The sequence below is a fragment of the Stegastes partitus genome, unplaced genomic scaffold, assembly GCF_000690725.1.
Source record: "Stegastes partitus isolate 25-593 unplaced genomic scaffold, Stegastes_partitus-1.0.2 Scaffold35, whole genome shotgun sequence".
In the NCBI taxonomy this organism is placed as follows: domain Eukaryota; kingdom Metazoa; phylum Chordata; class Actinopteri; family Pomacentridae; genus Stegastes; species Stegastes partitus.
This window is the reverse complement of record NW_007577766.1, coordinates 1253754-1279960: the sequence shown is the minus strand read 5'-3', so window position 1 is coordinate 1279960 and position 26207 is coordinate 1253754. Positions and strand designations below refer to the sequence as shown.

The 26207-nt window shown below is 41.2% G+C and overlaps 2 protein-coding genes across 2 annotated transcripts; one reads left to right on the top strand and one right to left on the bottom strand.

Moving 5' to 3' along the window:
* Nucleotides 1-6275: 6275 nt before the first annotated feature.
* aasdhppt (aminoadipate-semialdehyde dehydrogenase-phosphopantetheinyl transferase) lies at nt 6276-18131 on the bottom strand. The gene is made up of 7 exons (XM_008301660.1): nt 17736-18131; nt 16681-16794; nt 15960-16080; nt 14856-14977; nt 13891-14052; nt 10212-10280; nt 6276-6774 (listed from the first exon to the last, which is right to left on the bottom strand). The coding sequence occupies exons 1-7, from the start codon at nt 17877-17879 to the stop codon at nt 6607-6609; spliced, it is 900 nt and encodes a 299-aa protein (XP_008299882.1). The 5' UTR covers nt 17880-18131; the 3' UTR covers nt 6276-6606.
* Nucleotides 18132-19570: 1439 nt separating this feature from the next.
* On the top strand, nt 19571-26123 carry msantd4 (Myb/SANT-like DNA-binding domain containing 4 with coiled-coils). The gene is made up of 5 exons (XM_008301732.1): nt 19571-19619; nt 20105-20295; nt 22422-22517; nt 22632-22913; nt 25365-26123. Exons 1-5 carry the CDS (start codon nt 19571-19573, stop codon nt 26121-26123), a joined length of 1377 nt encoding a protein of 458 aa, XP_008299954.1.
* The last annotated feature ends 84 nt before the right edge of the window (nt 26124-26207 follow it).

The following is a 26207-nucleotide window of genomic DNA, read 5'->3' as shown; positions in this document are numbered from 1 at the left end:
ACAGAATGTTAACGTTCGTCAGTGTGGGCACACACATCTTTATAGTCATCTCTATAGTGATTAGTGTGGACGGGACATAACAGTAAAATTGGTTAATGCCTGACGGTCGGAAGAAAAGAACGACAAAAACATCACAGCATATGCGCTATCTACTAGGGGAAAAAAACGTGGCCCAGACAGGAAAGATAATTCCAAATGAAATGTATTGATTTGAAATTCGTGCTGGGGAACACAAAAAAGTTGGGCAAATCGTGTCCCAGGACACGAAACAATAGATTAAGTTTTGTGACTATTTCGCAAATTGCTGAGACTAGGTTGCTCATTTCCACCTGTTGTCTTCTCCATTTGCACAACAGCAGGTGAAATGGATTCACAATCAGTGTTGCTTCCTAACTGGACAGGTTGATTTCACAGAAGTGTGATTGACTTGGAGTTACATTGCGTTGTTTAGGTGTTCCCTTTATTTTTTTGAGCAGTATATTTAGGGCAATCCATCACAACTGTCAAAGGACAACATTTCAACACGAGAGTCAAGTCGCGAGCATGGCTAAAAAGTCATATGTACCCGCACAGTTCATGGCTACATTGATACAGTTGCAATTTTTATTGTTTTTTTTTTTTTTTTTGCAGCTGTCTATCAGATATGTGAGAGAACATCAAAACAGAGTCTTTAGAGAACATTTTAAGGTATAAGGTTTGATGAGGTCTGAGTGAGGAGTGAAAAAAGACTGGAACTGCAATAGACTACTCTGAACAGAGGAAGGGATCTTTGTCAACACGTATCAGCTACTGTGATGCAGTCTTGAGCTCTCTCTTAGGAAAGTCTGATCACCATCAACACCTCGAGGCATGTGAGTCTTGGGTCATTGTTGGGCCATTAGTCATGTGCTCTGAAGAAAACAAAATATATCTGAAACTCTCCATTAGTCAGAATTAAAGAAGCCTCTTGGATGAGAGGTGAAATGTCTTCAAGAACCAAAAAATGAAGCCCAGTTGCCTCCTTACCAGTTCTTAGCAGTACAACTGTACTCCTTAACATAATGGTTGAAAAAGAACCTGAAAACATTTATGCATCATTGAAACTGGATCTAATTTTAAAAACAGCCAAAGTCTAAATGTGCCTCAAAATGTTCTCCTTCTCCTCAGAAGAAACTTTGCTCTTATCCTCAAAAGCAGCCTGATGTGGGTCTCATCTCTCACCTCGGGCTAAACTCTGCGTCTGATGCCCAAAGCACTCTCGTCTTCAGCCCACATTTGAAAACAAAAAAAAAAAGAAAAAAAATCTATTTCCGTGATCTCGTCTCTGACACACCAGTAAACCTGAGGCAACTAAAAATGGCCTCTCTCTGAGGAAAGCCTGTGTGACTCCAGTCTGACCCCGCTGCCTCCTCTCTCCTCCTTCACTGCTGCAGAGAGAAAGCAAGATTTAAGGCGGTGGTGAGCAAAACTAATTCATTCCAGCTGGAGGCGATGACTGCGTGTGTGTGTGTGTGTGTGTGTGTTTGCAAGTTAGGTATCTTTTGCTCGCAGTATAAACATGTGCATGCTCATCTACACACACTTGACTCTACATTTTTTCTCTGACAGACCATCTATGCTTGTGCATGCATCTCATATACAGTTGTGAACAAAAGTTTACACACACATGTAAAGACTGTGTGTATCATGGCAGTTTTGAGTTTCAAGTACTTGGTACAAGTTTCTATGATGAAATCGCTGAAACACAAGTATCTTCATCACAAAAAGAAGGACAAAACCTGCTCGGTCAAAAATATACATATAGCAATTCTAATATTTGGTGACATACCCAATGGCATCATTTTAACTTCAGTTATGACCACTCCTCTTGACAGAATTGATGCAATTCAACTAAATTTGTTGGCTTATTGTCACATATTTCAGCACAGTTCACAGATTCTTGATGGAGTTTAAATCAGGACTTTGGGGAGGCCGGTCTAAAACCTGAATTTTACACTGATCTAGCCATTTCTTGACCACTTTTGATGTGTTTGGGGTTATTGTCTGTTGAAAGATCCAACTGTGTCCAAGATCCAAACTTCTGGCTGACGATTTGGATTTTCCTAAAGAATGTATAGAAAATCTTCCTTCTTCATTACTACATTTACTTTGTGTAAAACACCAGTTCCACGGGCAGCAAAACAGCTCCAGAGCATAATACTATCACCGCCATACTTGAAAGTTGTTTTGGTAATCTTGGGGTTAAAGGCCTCACCTTCTCTCCTCCAAACATATTTCTGGTCACTGCGGCCAAATAGCTCCATTTTTGTTTTATCTGACATTTGTCCATGTGATCAGCAGCAAACTTCAGCTGATCTTTGAGGTGCCGTTTCTTCTTTATTGCACCTGCTTTTTGCTGAGTCTTTACCATTCTGACCAGTTCTCTCAGCAGCAGGTGATAGCTTGCACTTCCTTCCTAATTGTGGCAGTAACCCAACTGTACCATGCACTTCATACTTACAGTGGTTTGCACAGTGGATTTTAAGATCCGAAGCATCTTTGAAATGGCTTCGAGTGACTTTCCTGACTTGTTCAGTTCACTGATTTGCTTCTTCAGATCTGTACTCAGCTCCTTAGACTTTCTCACGGTAGTGTTTGTGGCTGAGTCTACCGAGTGTATCACATGGGCCCTATTTCAATTTCCTGAGACCTCAGCATCTTCTATAGCTAATCATAATCACTCATGAGGACCTAAGAGGCCATGCCACTAAGAAACGATAAGTAATATAGCTTTCTACATCACCAAAACTGATGATTCAAGTTGCTGTATGTATATTTTTGACCTGGAAAATTTTGTGATATTTCCAGAAGATCAATAATAAATCTATGAAAAAAACAAAATGCACAATTTGTTTTTTGTGACAAAAATGCATGTGTTTCAATCCTTCTGTCATAGAACATTAAGAGATGTAGGAATCACTGCCATGACACACATGGTCTGTAGAAGCGTGTGTAAACTTCTGTAGATACAAACAAAAGGCCTCCATGAAGCCATGTGGACAGTAGGCTGCCATTTCATCAATACGTATAATTCCCCTCTCTTCTCCTGGAAGGATAAGGTTACATCGATAGAAAGAGGAGAATAACAAGTAACACGCACACTGACAAGACATGAAAGCTAGCAGCAGGTGTTCAGGTCGTGGTGTCATACAGCAGGTCTGTGTCATTGTGTGTGTTTGGGCCACATCGCCCAGAAGAAGTCAATTGTTCAGGTCGTGTATGTATGTGTGTGAGAAAATCGCAGTTCAGATAATTATATGTCTGCCCGTCAGAAATGTAGCAACCAATGACATCCTTTTCCAACTTTCAGCTTTGACTCCACGTTATCTGTGGCACTAAGAGACCTCCTCGCGCCTGATTTCACTTGTATTTATGTATCTGTTCACTTGAGAGGTCGGAGGGTGAAGCTGAGGTTTATAACGTCCAAGCACATTGTATGCTAGACTGAACATACATATTATTTGACCTCTAACTCCTGATGATAGCCAGTCATTTCCTCCTGTGTATGCAGGCGAGAAGGCTTATGATTATAGGTTGTGATTAAAGAACGCAATGCAGGAAGAAAAAAAAAGGCTAATAGTGCAGACTAACACAGGCTATCTGTGAGGTATCCTCGAGAGAGAGGGAGGATGGAGACTGAGCTGCAAAAAGAGAGAGAGAGAGAGAGAGTGAAGGCGGTGGTCAACTGAATGTCCTAGACTAAAATAGATATGCTACCAGATGGAGAAACGAGAAGCGAGAGAAAAGGAAAAGAGAAACAAAATGGCAGAGATAACATGGAGGGAGAAAGGAGGGGAAAAAAATCATGCAAGATAAGACTGAGGTTTAAAAGAGAAGCGAGGCTGTGAGACATTTAGCTCTACAGGGAGCAGAGAAAGACGTGGACGGTGGGTTGGAAGAGGCACAGCTCAGAAGCAGACACATCATTGCACATTTAGGACTGGGTAGTTTGGTTCAAATCAATTAATATATTACAAAGATAGTCTTTTCAGTACTGACACAGTGCGTCACTGTATGGATAACTAATGCAAAATGTGTCAGACTGTTATGCACATCTCTTATGTGAAACAAAAGTTTACAATGACTAATGGGTCAGAGCACTACAGTGCAAGGATTCTATTGGAACCGCTGTGACTATTATACCTTCTTTTTCGCCGAAAACAAATGCAATTTTTAAGACCTAAACATGCTAAAAAACTCATCAAAATTTGCACACACATCAGGACTGCCGAAAAATTCAATACTTTAAAGGAATTGGGCATGTCAATGGCAAAAATGACTCCATAGCGCCCCCTAGAAAACTTCAACGCAGTTCCGTCGGAAGCACGTTTGGCGTAGGCCAACGAAATTTGGTAGGCATACGTAGCAGGTCTTGATGCACAAAAAAGTCTGGGTGCCAACATCGTACATCCAAAAGGAAGTCCGCCATTTTGGAAAAACAGCGAGCATTTCTGCAATTTTCCCTCATTTTCAAAATCTATCTCCTCCTAGGTAGAAATGTTGTACACATGAAATTTTGCCAGCACAAACTACAAGAAATGGTGATTAAAAGTTATTAAAACACTCTGCAAAAGTCTGATGGCCCGCAGAATTTGACAAAACGTCATTTTACAATTTTTCCTGTGCCAGTGACCGCTGTCTTGTTCATTTGTGCTTGTCCCTGAAGACAACTGCATGATCACCGAGGGAAGCCCACCAAGGCTACATTCGACCGGAAGGATCTTTATGTCATGGCATATCATTGTCCACCTCACGTACTCTAAGTGTATTTCCACACTACTGTCTGTACTGCAAACTGAAATTCTGGATGGAAATCCATGACTAAGTTTCAACCCCCTCCTACAAAAAGCCCTTGTTGAGTTGAAGTCATTCATTGAGTGCGTTTGTCTTTTTTTTCTGTCTCTATGCGATGAAGGTTTCATAAAAAGTTAGTCAAATGTTATCTACATGTTTGTTGGTGTCATTTTAAACTTCTTCTTCTGGGATACTTTGCAAACCAGCAACTGGAATGTTTTTTTTTCATATATATATGCTGCTAGAATCTTTTTTGACATGGGCAGCTAGAATTTAATGCAATTGTTCTGCTGTTAGAATAATGGAATATGCACTTTTTGACAGTTGCAATGTTGCATCCTGTTAAAATATCTGGAATACGCACAGTTGACAGTGACAATGTTATACAGCACTATGTTGAAGTAGTTGGAAAATACACTTCTTGAGAGTGGCAGCTGTCCTGAACTGCTATTAAAACTGAATTTCCCTCTGGGATTAGTAAGGTCTGTCTAAGTTAGGGGTAGGCAATATGGCAAAAATATCGTATCACGATTTTTTTTTTTATCATAAAATCATGATTTCGATTTTATCACGATCTTACATGTATTTTTGAGACTAAGTGGGGCTGGACCACAGATCACTCGTTGCGAAAACTGGACGTTCAATCTTTTCTCGGCATTAAGTGTAGAGACGTGGAATAGCAGTGTTGGAGAAGTATTTTCGAGTGAGCAGCTCGTACCGTGGGTCAATTACTTTGAGCAGGCATTTGAACCCCTCGTTTTCTACTGTCTTGAACGGAACTATATCTTTGGCAAGATAAAAGGTAACTGCTCCTGTTACCGCTTTTCACCGCTTGCTTGTGTTCTCATATGGAGTGCCTTTATCAAATGCTTGTGTTATGTTGTCTGTCTGGGTCCAGCTGCTGCCTCTGGCTGCGGTGCTGCCAGCAGTCCCCTCGCTGTTTGGCTCTCAGCATACTGTTTAGGGTGCTTTCTCTTCAAGTGATTAAACAAGTTTGTCGTGTTGCCATCCGATGTGCGAACCGCCTGTGCAAACTTTGCAAATTACCTTTGCCAAAACAACTCCATATAATGGAATGGAATGGAACATTGAACATTTCATGAGACCTGGTGTGTGTGGCGATTTTGGTGAGTTTTCGGATGTGTTTAGGCCCTCTAATTTGTAAATATAAAAAATAATCATAGCGGTTCCAACAGGGTCTTTGCACTGTTAGTGCTCAGACCCTAATAACAGCGTTTCTTTCACCAATGCACTGCATGGATTTTGCTATTTAACGCCATTTGATCCTTGCATCCATGATTAGCGCAGAGATTTGTGAGGGCTGATGGGGCAAACAAAATCAATGAGGAGCCTCTTGCAGAATCTTGGATATTGTTTTCTGATATTACAGATTCCATATCGGTTTTATCTTTAAAAGACAGCTTTCATTATGCTTTAAACACAAACTCAACACATTGCAATGGTAAATGACTACAGTTTAAAGTTTTTATTAAACAATAAATGCTGGATGTATTGTACAGTATTGTTTGTATCAGGTGTGTTTTTTGTGGAGTTTTTCTTCACTGGAACCGAGGATCCAAAGATAGACAATGTCAGATGCTGTATCGATTCTGAAGTCCTCCGAGACGCAGCCATGGTTTTTTGGCTTTGTAAATAAACTTGACAGGACTCGACTGGAGCCACGCTGAATAAGAAAGCAGCTTCGGTGTCAGTGAACGCGTGCTTCCTTTTTGGCACCTTTGAAAGCTTTGTGTGTTCGTGTATGACAGGTGAGTGTCAGCGTGAGACGGACGGTTACGTGGATGTGTGCGCGTCGCTCTGTCTCTGCGGAGCTTCAGCCTTCATTTTGAAGCTCTCCCAGTAGGCGGAGTCCTCGTCTGTCAGAGGTGAGGCTGAGGCGATGAGCTCACCGAACGACAGCAGCGTAAATGTGGACGGAGGAGGGAGAAGTGCAGGGAGAGGCTGGGAGGGAGGGAGAAGAAAGTTAGGAGTAGAAACTATAGAGTGTAGCATCCAATGGTGCTGTGTAAATTAATTTCAATATTAAGTTATTAATTAGCCTCTAAAATGACTGAAAATGACAGAATGGTCAGAGGTACCTTGTCTGAGCAACAGCTAAAAATCCCCAATTTTTTTATTTTTTTGAAGACTATTCAACCAAGAAATGTTTAATATTGTTATTGAATTTATTTATTTATTTATTTAGTCTGTCTCTGGGTGTGGCCCTGCGATGGACTGGCGACCTGTCCAGGGTGTCCCCTGCCTTCGCCCTGGGTCGGCTGGGATGGGCTCCAGCCCCCCCGCGACCCTAGTGAGGATTGAGCGGTGCATAGATAATGGATGGATGGATGGATGGATTTATTTATTTATTTTAACACTTCTTTAAAATGATCAAAGTTGTTGTATATAATACTGTATCTATTGAAGAGCCCAACCAATACTGGAATTTTGGGGCCAATATCGATTTTAGCGAGTCAAAAATTCTTATTGATCCATCGGTTGATATTGTTTATACAGTGCTTAACAAATTTACTAGACCACCATCAAATGTAAGGTTTATTCCACAGCTGCCCTAAATTAACAGCATTGGTAATTACCGAAATATTTTTCTATGTTTCTGTAATGGTTAACACACCTGTATGTAGAAGCTCTTTAATCAAAATGGTATTTTTAATGCTAAAATATAATTACTATTGTTATCCATGCATTTTCAAATGTACTGTTTTACACAAAAAACCAAAAATATGAAAGCACATTATCATTTCTTGATTAAGATGTCAAATAATGTTTACTTGCGTTCCTGAACAGAAAAAAAAAAGTTTTAGTGGTTGAATGTTATGCTTGATTAATGTCAGACTTCAGTTTGTTAAGCACTGTATACATGTTGGATTTATATTGAAAAGCGAGAATGATGAGTTCATTGTTTTTTTCACTTTCAGGCAATGTCTTTCACAAGCTAGCTGGCAGCGCACCATGAAGACACCACTTGACTCCACACCACTGTCTGCTTCGGCTGTGATGCATGCTCTGCTATATGTGCTGCATACAGGGGTAGGTATTGTCGACAGTGGAGTCAGAGCTGCTTTGTTGGACAAACTGTGATGAAACGGTTTCTGAATTACTCTAATAAAGCAAATACTTCTCTATTATGTTCTGCAAAAGAAAGTTATCGCTATACATGGATGACATATATTCTTGATACAGATATGTACGGTCATGGACAAAAGTATTGGCACCCCTGGAATTTTTCCAGAAAATACACCATTTCTCCCAGAAATTGTTGCTATTACAAATTTTTTCGGTATACACGTGTTTATTTCCTTTATGTGTTTTGGAAAAAACACAAAAAAGCCAAAATGTGCATAGTTTTACACAAAACTCAAAAAATGGGCCGGACAAAATTGTTGGCACCCTTTTGAAACTATGGTCAAATCATTTTATTTCAGGCATGTCATGCTCGTGTAAACTCACCTGTGGCAAGTAACAGGTGCTGGCAATAAAGAAATCACACCTGAAGCCAGTTTGAATGTATAAAAGTTTACTCAGCCCTTGTGTTGTGTGCCTGTGTGTGTGCTATCCCGCGTGTGGAGGAGAGAGAGGAGCTGTGAGGTGTGTGTGGAGTTTTGAGGCGCAATTTTGTGGAAATATGTGCACTCTCTCGGTTTTTCGAGCCTCTCTCGAGATCTTTTGGTTTTTTTTTGTCCTGTGTGTGTTATACTCTTGTGGTTTTTATCCCCTGTGGCTGTGTGTCTTCTTTTTGTGTGTGGGGAGAGGGGGGGACTTGCGGAAAGAATGCAACGCAGGATAGTTAGAATGGTGGATAAACATCCTCAGTCAGCTTCCACACAAATTCAGGCTGTCCTGGAGACTCAGGGTGTAAAAGTGTCAGCTCGGACCATAGGTCGTCATCTGAATGAGAAGAAGCGCTATGGCAGGAGATAGAGGAGAACCCCACTGCTGACAAAAAGACATAAAAAAGTCAGACTGGAGTTTTCAAAAATGTACCTGAGTAAGCCTCAGTCCTTCTGGGAGAATGTTTTGTGGACAGATGAGACTAAGGCAGAGCTTTTTGGAAAAGCACATCATTCTACTATTTATAGAAAACAGAATGAGGCCTACAAAGACAAGAACACAGTACCTAGAGTCAAACATGGTGGAGGTTCAAAGCTGTTTTGGGGTTGTTTTGCTGCCTCTGGCACTGGGTGCCTTGACGGTCTGCAAGGAATCATGAAATCTGGAGACTATCAAAATATTTTGGGCTGCAATGTAGGGCCTAGTGTCAGAGAGCTGGGTCTGCGTCAGAGGTCATGGGTGTTCCAGCAGGACAATAACCTGAAAATAGCACTAAGAAATGGTTAGACTCAAAGCACTGGAGAGTTCTGAAGTGGCCAGCAATGAGTCCGGATCTAAATCCCTCTGAACACTATGGAGAGATCTCAAAATTGCTGTTGCAAGAATGCACCTTTCAAATCTGAGAGACCTGGAGCAGTTTGCAAAAGAAGAGTGGTCCAGAATTCCATGTGAAAGGTGTAAGAAGCTTGTTGGTGGTTATAGAAAGCGACTGGTTTCAGTTATTTCTTCCAAAGGGTGTGCAACCAAATATTGAGTTGAGGGTGCCAACAATTTTGTCCAGTCCATTTTTTGAGTTTTGTGAAAAATTTTGTAAATGTTGGCTTTTTCTTCTGCTTTTTTTGTGTTTTTCGAATGCACATACAGGAAATAAACATTTGTATATTGTAATTGCAACTGCAACAATCTCTGGTAGAAATGGTGTATTTTCTGGACAAATTCCAGGGGTGCCAACACTTTTGTCCATGACTGTATCTGTCGCAGGTTAAAATTGTCCTACCGGTATTGGTAAGAGTCTAATTCATGGTGTGCCTTATTCATTGTCAAATTGTTTTTCTACTATTGTTTAAGGCCATCTCTGATTTGCTTGTAACGTTTCACCATTAAATGTTACAATATACAAAGGTATCAGCATGTTTTTACGCACACTTAAATAGTCTCAAATCGTCTCTGATTATGTGTGAGTTGAAATATGAAAAAATTGAAGCCGTCATGTAAAGTCCCATCTTTGAGCTCAGATTAACAAAAAGAATTCATAATGCAGATTTTCAATATGCAAAAACATGCTGAAAGTGAGTTATCAGGCAAATTAAACAATAATAATAATAATAATAAAATACATTTTTAAAAAAGCTATCTTGGAAAATATTTATATATTTGATGTCAAGTTAAAATTTCACAAATATATATATGTAAATATCCATATTTAAATATGCATTCAGTCAGGCTTAGAGGATGATGTTGGTTTGCAGAACTGATTACAAGTTTACAAAACTCTAAATACAGTTTTTGCACTCAAAGTAGCAGTCATAAATGTTATGTGTCCTTACTGCAAATCCTGGTATGTCTGCTGGTCCGAGTGCTACGGCAACATGATGTTCAGCATCCAGCAAGCTCTCCTGTAGGATCACATATATACGCAATCAACACATAAATACAGAATATAGCTTGCATCCGACACTAAAAAAAAATCACCTTCTGTGCAAATTTAAAGATTCACACAGTATGACAAATAATGCATATGTTTGTGCATTCTTGTCAGACATTAGTTCATACATTCATGCTGCATGCGTCCACTCATGTGGTGTCTCACTAAATTGCAGAAAGATAAACCAGTCATACTTCCCAAGCAAAAACGGTGCCTGTGATACCATGAAGCACTGAGCGTAAATGTATTTTAAAAAATGCCAACGGGCATGCTGAAGAAGTAAAGTTACTCTACAGCATACATGATTAATACATGTGGGGAAAAAATCTGATTGATGTCCTGTTTCCAGATTTGTTTCAAAGAATCTATGCAGAAAACTCACTATAAATAATACTGATGATACTGATACTGTCACATACATTTCTCAGCTTGTACATGTTGACTGCAAGTTGTCCAATGGAGGCTTATTTGTGCTAAAAAAAAAAAAAACATCCATTAAATGTTTTTGGTTTGGAATTCCCAATCTATAACCTCTCCTCCTAATGCCAGTGTTACGCTAGAACTACCTCCACAATTTGTAAAATACATTTGGACAGAAACGGCAACAAGCTGAGTCTGTGGGAGTAACAGGTGTGTGTATAGTAGAGGCTTAGTTCAAACAAAAGTCAAAGAGTAAAGGAAAGATCAAACAAGCGAGAATGGAATATAAGCAGAAAATGATGTTTATTACATAAAATGATCATATTTAACATGAGCAGGGCATCATTTTGCATTTAAAAGTCGACTGTCTTTGTCAGTGTGTTTTTAAATGTGTTATTATTGGCTTCGGTGTCTGTGCTGGGGGTGACATCACCAGAGGTCAGCAGGAAATAATAAGTCTTATATCTGCCCTCTGATCTGGCCAATCAGCACACAGCGAGCCAGAGGTCACTGCTCATCTCACCTCGCTTAGAGCTTCGAGTGTGCCTTTTAGGATATGAGACAAATCCTAAGATTTAATTCAGTTGGAGTTCACCTGACCTCTCGAGGTGACCGCAATCATTCCTTGATCACAAACGACGTGTGGTGTTGTTGTTGATAAAGACGTTCAAGAGAGATGACCAGCTTCACTTCAAAGGTGTGTCAGTGCAGCCTAGTCTTTGTGCAATTACACTTCAAAGTATGAAGCATTTAAAAGACGATATTTTAGGTCATCCTTGGGAATATCATCCTTATTTTTCATTTTACAAAACAAAAACTTGAGTCTCGCTAAACGTGATGAAAATAACTGATATTCAGGGTTGAGGACAAATTCTATAAAACAATCTATAATATACAGTTCTGTAGTGGTAATTCAACACTTAATTAGGCCTGATGTTTTCATATAATGACTGTACTGTACTGTTATGACCATATTTCCGTTTATTGCTTGTATTTCTGGAGAGAGTAACTATGCACATTGTAGGGTTCTTAGAAAGACTTGTTAGTTCTGTGTTTAGACTAGATGTTGGTAAATGGAACCATTTATGTACAATAAAAGACAGGCGAAAAATCAACAAGTACGACAGATTTCTATTCTTTATTATTATTGGCAATAAATAATGCAACTAATAACTTTTATTACCCATTAAACTGCTTTTCTGTGCAGCGTTTTCTCTGGGTTTTTCAGGTGCTCTGGCTTCCTCCTACAGTCCAAAGACATGCAGGTTCGGTGAACTGTCGATTCTAAATTGCCTAGAGGTGTGAATGTGAGTGTGAATGGTTGTGTGTGTGTGTGTGTGTGTGCGTGTGTGTGTGTTAGCCCTGTGATTGACTAGCGACCTGTCCAGAGTGAACACCGCCTCCCTCCCTGTGTGAGCTAGGTTAGGCTCCACTACCCCCAAGACCCTCTAAAGAATAAGCGTGTACAGCTGACGGATGGATGGATGATTCCGTCTATGAAGTGTCAGGAAAAAATACAGCCTTCCAGAGCCCACACTAACGTATAGTCAACCATAATACATTGATTGTATGTGATATCCCTCTTAAAATGAGCACTGATAACAGAGAATTTCTCAAAGATTCATGGTGTTATACCTTTGTTGTACTGCACTGTAGACATTTCGGAGTTCTCTCGACTTCTAGCCATGGCTGCGCTCTTTCCATAGAGGTGCAGGACTTTATATTGGGGTGAGAAAATAGCCACTAGTTTGATCTTTAACCACGCGTTGCATTTTAAAAGCTCACTATTTGTCTTTAGAAGCCAATTTTAATATGAAAAATAACCTGTAATTAAAGGTGCTTATGGATTACAAAGTACCACATTCCTTCCTGAAAGTCTTGTATTACTGCTTACCTCTATCCTCTTCACCACTTGCAGTTGTACAGATCCTCTCTACTGTATGTTGCTGCTACTTCACCATATACCAGCGATCGAAATAAGCTCTGTTATTCCCCGGTGTGAAAACACAAGACACTAAAACAGCATTAGGCCTCCGTGACCTCGAGAGAGATGGAGAGAGGATAGGAGAGGGGAGGTAACATCGAGCTTTTCAAACCAGTGGTAACCTTTTAGCGGTCCCTTGTTAATCCATCTGCCACTGGGCATGGAGGGAAGACTGAGAGGAGCGGGAGGTGTTATAAAGAGGAGGCATACTGGGGGAGGAGAGGGGGCAAAAGAAGGAGAATAGTGATCGAAGAAAGGTAAGGGCTACTGCAGGAAATCATCACAGTAGGAAGAGGATTAAACATGGGAAATAGAAGAACAGATGATTCCTCTGCTCTGACGTAAAGATGCACTCTAATCTCTTGTCAGTGTGGTAGGAAGGCTGGAAGGGCACTTGAGAGCCCCCTATGGCAATCACTCGCGTGCATTTCTCTGTAATACCACCTGTGATTTACTTTGCAGATGCTCTCGAGGGGCAATCCACTGGAGAATGGAGCACACAGCCGAGCATCCGACCCCTGTGTTAAGCTCACCAGTTTCCCTGAAGGCTGCTTAAAACCTGTTCTTTCCATATTTTTGTTCTAAATCACATGCTGAAAACTCCACGAACAGACAGCTGACAATACAATCTCATAACATACAGCCAGTAGCGATTTTGCACTATTCTATATCATCTCGCCACGTCATTTATTTTCTGCAGCACTGAGCTAGTAATGTATGTGTGTCTTTTGCATTTAGCCTGAAGGAGGTGCTGTTATAAAAATCTCGGGAATGAACGTTTTCAGAATCCAAATTAAATAGTGAAAATGTGAATAAAGCCCATTTTAAACAAGCTATGAGATGAGAAGGAAACCCAGAAACTAGAGCAGTTTGGCACAGTGCCGTTTAAATCTGGCAACTGATCAGGAGGACAAAACACAGGAGAGAGTTTTAGTCTGCAAGCTGATGAAAACTAAAGAGATTGAAATGCTGTGTGACTTATCAAACATTTTGGTCGCGTGGGAAAAATTGTGTCACTGTTTCTCTTTGGGGTCTGTGCTGGTCTGTATGTTTTCAGTTCTCTGTGGGTAAACCAGTCTACTGTCTGTCTTGAGTGCTGTTTTCACACTGAGATTTTTGGGAACTTTGGTTGCTGCTTTTTGTCCAATTCTGCTGCCCTGTTTTCAACCAGACTCACTTCAAACATCCAGTCCTCTTCTTCTTCCTCATCTAGATGCATCTTGGTCTGGCGCAGCACCTGGCCCTGTGCGAGCGGTTCGGACGGCAGGTGAAACTCCACCCTCTGCAGGTTGAAGCCCAGACCTGTGCCGATGGCTTTGATGAAACTCTCTTTAAGGGCCTTGGCGGAAACGGAGGAAACGGATCGGTTACATGCAGAAAATGATCATGCGCACATAAGGGTGGGGAAAAAAAAAAAAAAAGAAGTTTGTTTGTCTGAGAAAGGCGAAAAGGACAGTCTGCTTGTGCTTCTTTTTGCTGCTTTTGGCTAAACAGCACAACTTAAAACCGCAGCAGATGGGAAATGTATGCACACATGTTTAACATTGTGTGTACAAAAGAGGGTCTTTGTGTTTGTGTGTGAGAATGTGTGTGTGTGCATGTCTGGCCAAAACCAACCCTCCTTGAGATCCAATAAGCCACAATAACACTATTACAAGGCTAATCGCTATGGCAACCGTTGAGCTCTGCCATTAGTCAACAGTGTGGTGGTGATATCAGAGCTTGACGTCTCTGTGCCACCCTCTCAATCTCACAGCATCTTTACTTAGCTCCACTGCTACCTTCACTGACCATCTGTGTGTGTGTGTGTGTGTGTGTGTGCGTGTGTGTGTGTGTGTGTGCGCATGTGTGTGCGTGTGTGTATGTGTGTGAGAGAAAGAAAACGACAGAAAAGAGGAGACAAACAACAAAAAGGAAAATCAGGAGAGGACTGTTGTGCAAAGAGGACGCGCAGAGACGCAGGAGGACAGAATGTGAGAATCAGAGAATAACGTGATTTGAGTCGCGTTTGCACACGTATGTGCAAAATGTACAAATGTGCATTTGTCTCCAAAGACGTTGGCAATGAACGTGCAAAACGCCGCCCGCGGGGCCCAACAGCAATGCAATGTGATGACAGGGTAGTATGGTTGCTATGGTTACCCAGTGGCGGTAGAACGCAGCGAGCTGCTGGTGCTCGGAGCCGGCTGATTGGATGATACTCCACTCATACGCTGTAAACTGACGAGTCATGATGCGGAAAAACTCCGGCACAGAGCTGCTACCTGGAGGGGTGGAGGGGTGGGGGGGAGGGAGGTGTGAGGACATAAGAAAGGAATAAGGAAAGGATGGACATACAGACAGAGAAGGGAAGGGAAGGAGGGAAATGATGGAAGAGAAGAAAGAGGTGAGAAGAGGCATGTGACGCAAAACAGAGATAACAACAAGGCCCTTCATAATTACGCCTGTTTTTGAGGTTAGTGTGGACTGTTTCCTCTCTCAAAAATATCTGACTGAACTGATAAATGTGATGATAACACACACACACACACACAAATCCAAATTTGCACACTCAAGCAGCTGTGACCGGGACTTTGATATATGAGACAACAGTGACCTGCTGTGGTAGAGTTGGAGAACTACACAAATACAACTAGATCTTCCTTCAGCTTTTGACTGAGGGTGATCACATGTATAGCTAGGTGACCAGATTTGGCTGTTTGCTGGATTAAAATGACAGCAGTTTTTTGTATTTCAATATTCAAAACTCCTCTCCAGGCATTAATCAAACCCCTAAAAACTCATCTCCATGTTTCAAAATTACAATGGCTTACTAACTTTACAGCACGGCTCCCTCAACAATATGCTGATTCATGAAATCCTCACATCTGTCTCCCCACACAGTTATATGCCGTGCACTGCATCTCAAGCACACCAACACACATACAAATCTCTTTAAACACTGCAAAACATCTGTAAGATGTACAGATGTAATTTTAAAGTAATTCAGCGACACGTGTGGAATAGAAACCAATTCTGAAGCAGTTATTGATACAGAAATCTCCGCCCTGATGCACGTTTGCTGTGCTTTTTTTGTTTTTTTGGGGGGGGGGGAGGTGTCATCCAGAAAACTAATCGACAGTCAATCACAACTAAAGGTTGTTATGGAAACCGTTGAGGCATTTGTTTCTGTAACGACAAGGGTGTGTTATTCAGCTCAAAACATATAAAGCTTTTTTTTTTTGAACTGTGAACCCCAGCGTTTACCTGGCATGGTAGTCTTCATGATATCCACTCCGACCTGCATGCCTTGTTCTGCAGCGAGCACAGCGTAGTCTCCTTGGTGGGAGAGGTTGAAACTCCAGGCTGAACCTGAATCTGAACTGACCTGTGAGCAAACACCAAGAAATGTTCCAATTGCAAAAAATTTTAATTATATGTAAAAAGACATGGACATCAGGGAACTACTTTGGTGTCTTCTGACAGCTAACAGTTGTGTCTTTCCATTTAGCTGTGGATGTTCTAAATTGAAATGTAGAAAATGAAGCCAAATTGAAGCTGGAGTCCAATATAGCTACTTTAATACAAATAAGTCATGTCTTAGACTTAACAAATGACCAGTGTTCAAGCTACATCTATAACTAATCTATTCATGCTGGACAACATAAATCCACCCCAGCAATGGATCACAGACTTTTTTCTAGCGAGTCTGTGACTCAGCCTAATTTTCATTACCTAAATGTTATCCACTGCTGGGCCAACTCATGCTGTGCTGCCAAACTTTGTTAAAACCTGCAGAACTTTTAGGATGGTGTGCAAAATATTATGGACAATACATCCATCCAATTAATTGAATTGGAGTTGTAAAGACACAGAAAATATGGACTCGCTAATGGATCACTGCCTTAATGTAATAACTATAGTTTGCTACAGTTGAAGACTGACGTGGTTTTCGGAAACGCTCAATGAGTAAAGGAATGGGGTGAACCTTCAGGGGTGCAGCCAGGTAAGGTTTTCCTCTGGGAGATCGCTCCAGCCTGATCTCTGACCAGGGGACGCCCATCTTCTCACACACAAACCTTCTGAGCAACAACCGCCCAGCCTGTTGGGGCAGACGTACAGTTATTGTAATATACATCATACAGCTTACAACAGAAGTGTTCACACCCCTGTACAACCATGTATCACTTAAATATCAAATGATTCAATATTGTATGAACTTACAATAATTCCATAGGTCATAGTTTTCACTTAAAAAAAAAAAAAAAAATCTTTCAACCCTCTTGTGTGATATTGGCAGTGTGCTTGGGATCGTTATAATATTTCTCTCTGATAAGCTGCTGGAGACTTGGAGTCACCTTTTCAACTGGTATTCTGCCATATTCATAGGCTTTCATATCATCTATAAATGTCATCTCCCCTAAAACGCTTGCACTCATGCAGCCCCATAGTATCAAACTCCCACCTCTGTGCTTCAATATCAGGACTATGCATGAACTGTGGTAGGCCATCCATAAAGTCTGGCATAATGCAATATCCTTCACACTGTCTGAGCTGTCACAGAAACCCTGATTTCCACTTATAACCCCTCTGAAGCACGTGTCTGTCTGTTTTTCACAGCTAGACTCTGCAGTTAGCTCAGTGTCTGTGGTGTCATTTTAAGAAGATGAACACCGCAGCTCTGACTCGTGGTACAATGGCTTGTTCTAAGCCTCTTACTTACAGCTGCAACTGTATTCCCACTGATTTTAAGTTGGTTACTGCTCTTCCAGTATCCTTTGTTATCTTTGTGATGGCTCACAACCAGATTTTTCAATTCCTCTGGCAATTCCTTTCCATTATGGGGCTATGATACAGAACATTCACACAGCCAATAGGTCCAAAACTGACTGGTGTGAGTTTAAAAACAATGTCCATGCAGGTAGACTAACATTTAAGTGATATTGCAATTGCACAGGGGTTTACTCATTTTGGTAGTATATTGGAGACATCGTGTTTTGACAAGTGAGGCAGGAATTGCAGAGAGTTTATTATCAGACTCACCATGGCTGACTTAGCATCCTTGGCGAACACAAACTGTCCGATCCTGTCTTTCTCTTCCCGCTGGATGCAGCGAGCAGCGAGCAGCCAGTCAGACCTGCTGGGTGTCCACGACCCGCAGCGGAAAGCCCACCGGACAGAGCCCATCTTCTCACCTCTGTCATGTGGAGCCCTTCACAACTCCAGGCTGCTCACAAGTTTTCAGTGAGCTAACGTTAGCATCGCGCGTTAGCATTTAAAGTTTGGGTGAGAAGTTCGCAAGTTTTGTACTTTAGCTATTTAGAATTTCACAGCTTGGCAGCGGGGAAGTGAAGGCTGACAATAAAAGCAATACAAAAGCCGACTTTCTGTTTACATTTTGTTTTTGATGGCGGTGCACATGCCCGGAAGAATCCGGCGAGACTCAGTGGCGTCATAAGTGGGCGCGGTGGAGGATTGACCAATAGGAGAAATAGAAACGGTGCGCCACTAGCGGTGCATTAAAATGTCCTCAGGAAAATTGTTAACACGACATAACCGTATTGAGCTTTCAAAAAAATCTGCAGTTTGAAATAAAAATGACAAATGAGATTTAAGAGAAACCCAACTGGGATCCACTGACTGCAAAGACACTACATTTTAACATACTTATTTAAGAAAAGAAATTTTAGGCAGAATACATCATTAAAACTGAATCGTATTTTTCTTTTGGGCAACAAAATAGGAAAAGTAACGTGCACAAACAAAAGAAAACTAGGTGTTTCTTTTGCCAGATCAAGCATTGTATTCCAACAACATTATAACAACACCCGACTAAAACGTACAACGAATATACAACTTAAACCTGGGAATACTCATTTTCTGATGGAGCCCTGAAAGCAGCATTAAAATTGCAATTCTACGGTGTTGTTTTGATTGCGGTGTATCTGTGTGCGTAAGGTGAGCTGTTTTTACTACACGTTACAGATCACGTTTTATTGCAAGTGGTGGTAAGAGATAATACATTACATTTCTGATTGTGGTGATGAAATTGTGTTGTGCTCCTGTGGTTAGAAAAAAATATATTCAAAGGCTGCTATTCCTCGAGAAAAAATATTAACTGGAAATGCTTAAGAGATACTAAAGGGCATAATCAACATGCACAAACTGCTTTTAATCTACAGATATTTTGTATTCTAGGCTAACAAAACCTAAATGCCGAACACATGTACTATAAATGACTCCCTATATGAAACAATAATTTTACTTTTTACAATAAATGTATTATTGTCGTATTAACCGTCTTTATATTCAGCATTGACGAATTGCATTAATGTTTAATATGCTGCAGAGAAAACTGAAATCTTAGCGGTATATCACTGGTGATATATCCATCATAGGCATTTATAACCTCATGAGCTGCATGTCACATTGCCAAGGCGTAGTTGTTTGTGAATTAGATTCAAAATGTGACATGATGAAATATCTTCAAAGCTGACTGTCTAGCCGATTTAACAGAGAGAGAGAAGAAAAAAAAAAACATCTTTCTGACTTTTACATTGAGGTAGACAAATAAAAAATGCTTAACATGTGAACATTTTTCACCAAAAAAATTGACAGACTTGCGCTTAATACTTTCATGCAAGCCTGTTTCTCCATATTGCAACACTTATTCACAGCATACTGTACTGTGAGGTATGTTTCATGTTCATCCTCAATGAAATGCTCCTTCTCTGTGGTTTTGAAGCTTTTTCCATATTGAATTGGGGCAAACACATTTGAGATTATGGGTTATTTAACAAATTGCAACAAACTCTCTGTATACCATAAATAACATTAGCTGCTCTCTGTTTTACCTACAGGAGGCCTTTCAGATGGTGATGCTTCTCTACATGTGTAAACTCACCTGGCAGCAGCCGAGTCAAGGAAGTAAAGGTGGAAACTGCTGCCCGCCTTGTTATAATAATTCTGGCTGTAGCTACATCAAATCAGCACCATATCAAGTCCTTTGATACCACGCACCTCTGACCTCCCTGCTGGGATTCACGCAACTCAGCATACTTCTTTCCAGCTGATATTTCCTTAACTCCAAGCCTCGCATGTCCTCACGCAGAGGGAGCATCTAGTGTAACAGCTGGGATCTGTCTCGCAGGTGGAAAGTTTCCCAGAGACTGCTCGAGCCACAGAGGAATTCCTCCCTGATGAGAACTGTTGTGCCTTTGAAGAAAGACACGGACTAACCTTTATGACAAACATCCACACTTCATCTAAAGACTGAATTCCCTTACTTTGACCTGTGAGCTGTCTGTCTTTACACCCCTGTTTCCATCAGTCCTCTCTGATACAGCTCATCTCTTCTTTCATACCTACAGCTCCCGCTTCACTGTATCTTTTTGCTTGCTTTTTTCCCCCAGCTGTCTCACCTTGCCTCTGTTTCTTTCTCTGGATCTCTGGGGGTTTCCGTCCCCTCCTTGCTGCCAAGCTGGATTTCCTGCAGGTGAAGCATCTGAAGAGGAAGAGGAAGAGCAACTACAGTGTGAGAGAAACTCAGGCTCTCGTCAGGGAGATCCACAAGAGAAGAGACGTGTTGTTCTCCAGACAGCAGGTATGGATTTCCTCTTCTCTTCTCTTCTCTTCGCTTCTCTTCTCTTCTCTTCTCTTCTCTTCTCTTCTCTTCTCTTCTCTTCTCTTCTCTTCTCTTCTCTTCTCTTCTCTTCTCTTCTCATAAAAGCTGATTAACGTGGTGACCTAGACTATGTAAGTTTCACCCTGTTAGACAATCACAAAGTGATAAATAACCAGTAATGTAGTGCAGGATTTTCAGTGAGTGCATACAGTATTGACAGATCTTTTGTTTTCTACTGACTAATGCATGCACTACACCTACTCTTCATTTGCATGCTCAGTCACTGTAAAAGTGTCTAGACAAAGGACTTATTTTCTGTGATCTCTGTCCTCTGAAGCATGAGTCAAGGTGGAGAGATTAAAAAGAACAGCTCGCACACAATTCATCTAACTCTCCTGTCTTGCTGTATCCAATTAGCAAATATTTTTCCTTCTATGTTACACATTTAGAATTTTTTCCCATGAAAATAGTCCCTTTCTGCCTTAAAACAGGTGAAACGTAACTTTATGCTGTTTCCTCCTTTTATTAAGTCCATCTATGACATCCTTGTTTCTGTCTCCATGTAGCCCTCCACTTTTGCTGCAGCTCAAACACACCAGCTCATCTGCTCCAATGTTGTAAAACTACTTTGTGCTACACAGTGGAAAGTTGGAGTAATTCATTCATACCTTTTGAAAACTGATTCTGAAGAAGAAACATTATTTGGAAAAACCCTGCAAGTTGACAGGAGCGGTTTGTTGTGTGAAACCCTTGAAGTCTGAATGTGTTTTGGTGATACTGTCACTGGTGCACTGCAGTTCAATTCAATTTGATTCTATTCATATAACTCCAATTCACAGCAAGTCATTTCACACACTTTACCTGGTAGGGTCAAGTCCTTACAATATTATATTATATAGCAAAACCTAAGAAATACGACGATTCCCTTTGAACAAGAGCTTTGGCAACGGTGGGAAGAAAAGCTGGAAATACTCAGATGTGGTGTTGACTGCTTGTTATTCTCATTGTGTCTTCTTGACATTAAAAGCACCCCCATATGGACATGTAAACAAAGTACAAAACTGGATTCTCGCCAGTGGGGGTCTTTAATGAATTTTTGATAATGCTACAGAATTTACAGATGTGAGAAAAACAAGTAGGGAATTGACGACTTCTTTGATGTATTTGGACAAGCAGACACTTGATCCTCTTTAAAACAGTGCAGAGTAATAAAGTTAATTTTATTTTAGGTTTAAATTAACACAATTTGAGTCAAAATAAAAGTAACACCAGACGAATGTGCCCAGACTAATTAACCTCTTAAGACCAGAACTCTTGTTTGATATGCATTTTATTTCTCTTTGCTATGTGATCTGATCAAATAGCAAAGAAAAATAAAATATATTTTAGAAAATAAAAATTTTAAAAAATTACTACTGTGGTAATATAACCCAAAATGTGATGGTCACTCATGTGGACACCAGATCTTAAGAGGTTAAAATGAAACTACAGTATAGAAGCAGCATCTCCATTTTCTCTATCTGAGCAGATAGCGTAGATATAAACTGCAAGATTTACATACTCTGCCTTAGTCACATTTCAAGCTAATGCATAATTATTGGATTTGTGTTTTCTACAACAACAAATCAATGATTGAAGTTGAGAGGTTAAAGTTTTTATTTTTTTATTTAAAAAAAACACAAAAACCTGACACTGAATATGTAACTACTAGCTCAGTTTAGCTTTTCCATCCCGGTGAAGAGAGTATGATTGTATTTTATGGTACGAGATGGTTTTATTTCTATTATCACTTCATTCTGTGAACTACAATTTTTTATTCAATTTAATGTTTTTGCTCTTTGTTGTACAAGATGAAATTTATGTGGCATTTAGCTCTAAAAAGTACTGGTTGGGCTACACATCACAGTGTTTAGTGATGTGGCATCTTTATGTTTATAGGAAAACTAGCATTTCCATTGTTTTGACAGGAGCCTGCATTGCTCATGCTGTCCTGCTGCTGTACCACAGCTCTGGGCTGTGGACAAAGATCCATGTTAGGAATGTTAGAATAAAACGGTCTGATGGTTGCTTCTTGTTCTTTGTCTCTCCTCTGTGGGTCTAAACAGAACACTGCCATTAATGAGCTGAAGAGGCAGGCATGGGAGGAGGTGGCCCAAGGTGTGAATGCTCTGGGGGAGGGCGAGCTACGTACTGCTGCTGAGGTGGGTTTGACGTATATTTCATATTTTTACATTCACACAGACTTCATTTTTAATTATCCATCCACCTCTACACTTTTAAACACGAGCTCCATTTCCCTTCGATGTCTTGTGCAGGTGAAGCGCCGTTACCTGGACTGGCGTGCACTAACGAAGAAAAAGCAGCTGCAGGCTGAGTTCTCTCTGTCTTCCTCATCCTCCTCATTGACCATGAAGACCGAGTATGACCAATCCTCCCCTGAGCACGAGGAAGCTTCTCTAGGATCCGGCTGTGATCAGCTGCTTGACCTCTCGGGCTTCGCAAAGGACTGTCACTGCGACTGGCCGGAGCTGGTGGCTCTCGGTGAGCCAAGCGGTCAGGGAGTGATGGCACTGTCAGGTGTGAAGATGGAGGATGATGTGAGTTAATACAGAACGTTAAACAGGAACAATGTGTACAAGGTGGAAGCTTGGCTCTTATGCAACAGGTTTCCTCTACAGAGTAGATATTCTGATTTATCTTCAGAGTCAATTAAATAACTTTTCATGTAAATGAAGACTAAATTAATTCCTAAAACACTTTGATGTTCTTTGATACATAACTCATATTAACACTGTTGGTGTTATGAGAAGACAGGCGGCCTATACTGACATACAAGTATTACTAATGCGTTAATTAGCCTAATTAATGTCCTCATCAGCAGATGTTTAATACATCACAGTGATTAAGCAACACGCTATGTAACTCAAGTGGCTCTTGTTAATCCATTCCGTTGATTTGGTTCCTGTAGGTTCACAAGGTAGAGACCAAATTAAATTAAGAATATGGTAATTAATTTGGAGTTAATTAAAGAATGGCATTGAAATGCTACTTTTTTGTGATTATATTAAGATCTGTTTTTAGATCAAATCAGAATGTTCTCTCTTATCTCACAAGATAACACTTTATTGATCACTACGGGGGAAATTCAGGTCTTACAGCAGCTGAGCAAGCTACTGTATGTATATATGGGTACAGATGGGTGAGAAATTAAAGATAAACCCAACATAAGGTGTCTTTGTAAGGTGTTGGACCACTATATGCCTCCAGAACAGCTTCCATGCTCCTTGGTATTGATTCCCTGGAGCGATGGAGCACAATTCTCCCCCAAAATATTCCCTCATTTGGTGTTTTGATGATGGTGGAGGAGAGCACCATGGAAGATGTCGATCTAAATCTCCCATACGTGCCCAGTTGGGTTGAGATCTAGTGACTGTCAAGGCCATGGCTGATGAATCACATCATTTTAATCAAAACTATTTAGTGAGCCCTCATGCTCTGTTAATGGAGGCATTGTCTTCTTGGAGGAAACCATTCACATTTATCATAGGGTAAAGATGATCAACTTTGTATTGATTTACAGAGACTCTCCCCTCTAGAGTGACAAGTGGATCCCACTTATGTCATTACAATGCCCTCTACTGTAGAGGTCAAGTCTTCAGGTCTGTTCTCCTGGTGTACATGGTGAAAAATGACTCAGCTGACCACATGCGCTTTTCCACATCTATAGACCAATGCATATGGTTTTTGCACCACTAAAGCCTAACATATGCATTTATCTGGACTGTTCTTGCTGGCAGCCTGATCCCATGATGCCTTGACATTTACCTCTTCTGCTTTTCCTTAAAAATTGTGCTTGTGCAACAGCATCATCAGATGTGGGCTCTCGACCACAATTTCCAACCCCTGTTTCCTGATGTCTTTCCCATAGACCTAAATGCAGATTTTACTGTTCCGACTGAAACACTCACCTGTTCAGCAGTCCGACTGAAACTCCTGCCTTCTGCGCCCCAACACTGTTTCTATCTTGAAACAAAATCAGAATCAGTTGGGCCTACTTAGACTTTTTATACATCCTATGGAGCATAATGTGATGTGAACTGCTTAACTGTACCATGCGATGCAACTATGCGAAAAACATCTGTATAAATTGTGTCTTTATACAAATGTATCCATTTTTTTTTATTTTCGTTTGTCCCCATTTGTACATCTTAAAAAAATCAGGATTTTCTAAGCAATATACAGTTATAATAAAGATAATAGGTTTGTATGTGGGCTGCAAGGTGGCTCAGTAGTTAGCACTGTTGCCTCGCAGCAAGAAGGTCACCGGCTCGCATCCCGGTGGGGGCACCGGGATTTTTTTAGCGGGGAGTTTGCATGTTCTCCCCGTTCAACGTGGGTTCTCTCTGGGTTCTCCGGCTTCCTCCCACAAGTCCAAAAAACATGTTGAGGTTAATTGGTGATTCTAAATTGTCCGTAGGTGTGAATGTGAGTGTGCTTGGTTGTCTGTCTCTAAGTGTAGCCCTGTGATAGACTGGTGACCTGTCCAGGGTGTCCCCTGCCTTCGCCCTAAGTCGGCTGGGATAGGGTCCAGCGCCCCCTGTGACCCGAGTGAGCGGTGTATAGATACTGGATGGATGGATGGATGGTTTGTATGTCAGGCCAGGATATGATCAGCTTTTCACATAATTACGATCAGTTGGAGTCACTGTGTTTTATTTTGGGTTGTAAATCATTTAAGAAACAAAGCTCTATAAGAACCAGCCTGAGATACAGAATAGTGAGTCAAAAAGCATAATAAAATAACATAACACTCATAATTATACACTGTCATTCATAGAAACAACATCAACCAGGATCAGGAGGAATCAGGATTCTACACTTCTGATGATGTAATTTCGCTTTTCACCAGGCTTATGTGCTGTGACTTTAGAAGAGCACCCTCCAGCGTCTTATTAAACAGTAGCACTGCTTCTTCTTATGATGAGTAAACCGAATGTCATGTAAAATCGATAATGTGCCCCTTTAATGATCTCACTCTCTCCTTGTAGCTGGATGGAGATGTGGGCGATGGAGAAATGGATGAGGATGACATTCCCTCTCTCCTTAGCGACATCGAGTCACGCGGAGACGGGCACGTTGGTGATGTTTACTCCCACAACGACTTGGGCATGCTCGGTTCTTCAAAGGATCCGACTTCCACCACCAACCGAGATCTACCGCTGCCTGGAGGCCTGGTGGGAATGCCGGCTCTCGGGCTGGGCGGACTCGGCAATCACGAGAACCTGGGAGCGGGGTTTCTGGTCGCCGTTGAGAAACAGCGACTGGAGCTGGAAAAGCAACGGCTGGCGGTTGAGACAGAACGCCTGGCAGTGGAGAAAGAGCGGCTGCTGGTGGAGAAGGAGCGACTTCGCCAGACGGAGGTGGAGAGGGAGCGGCTGCAGCTGGAGAGGGAGAGGCTACAGGTGGAGAGAGAGAGGCTTAGGCTGCTGCTCGTCAGCCAGTCGGAGCATGTCGACTCCTCTTTCAACCTGCCACCACAGCAAGGCCCGCCGTCTTCCTCCACCTCTTCCTTATCCTCCACTCACGACGGACAGAGGGAGAGGGAGAAGGGAGGCAAAGGCTGGATGTCGGCGGTGAACCTGGAGACAGAGAAGCTCAATCTGGAGAAGGAGAGGCTGCAGCTGGAGAAGGAGAGACTGCAGTTTTTCAAATTTGAAGCCGGCCGGCTGCAGATTGAGAGAGAGCGCCTGCAGGTGGAGAAAGAGAGAATGCAGCTGCACAAAGACCATCAGTCAGTTAAAGTCTGATAAGAAAGAGAACAAAATGATGAATGAATCATCTTCTGGTCTGCTTTTGATACTGACAAGATCACAGTATTTGCAGCAAATAAA

Coding starts and splice junctions, on each gene's coding strand:
- aasdhppt (XM_008301660.1), bottom strand. CDS start 17,879: ATGGGCTCTGTCCGGTGGGCTTTCCGCTGCGGGTCGTGGACACCCAGC. Junction 16,081..16,680: donor ACCTGGCTGCACCCCTGAAG/GTTCACCCCATT, acceptor GTTTGCTCACAG/GTCAGTTCAGATTCAGGTTC. Junction 14,053..14,855: donor CTGCGTTCTACCGCCACTGG/GTAACCATAGCA, acceptor GTTTCCGCCAAG/GCCCTTAAAGAGAGTTTCAT.
- msantd4 (XM_008301732.1), top strand. CDS start 19,571: ATGCTTCTCTACATGTGTAAACTCACCTGGCAGCAGCCGAGTCAAGGA. Junction 20,296..22,421: donor TGTTGTTCTCCAGACAGCAG/GTATGGATTTCC, acceptor GGGTCTAAACAG/AACACTGCCATTAATGAGCT. Junction 22,518..22,631: donor AGCTACGTACTGCTGCTGAG/GTGGGTTTGACG, acceptor TGTCTTGTGCAG/GTGAAGCGCCGTTACCTGGA.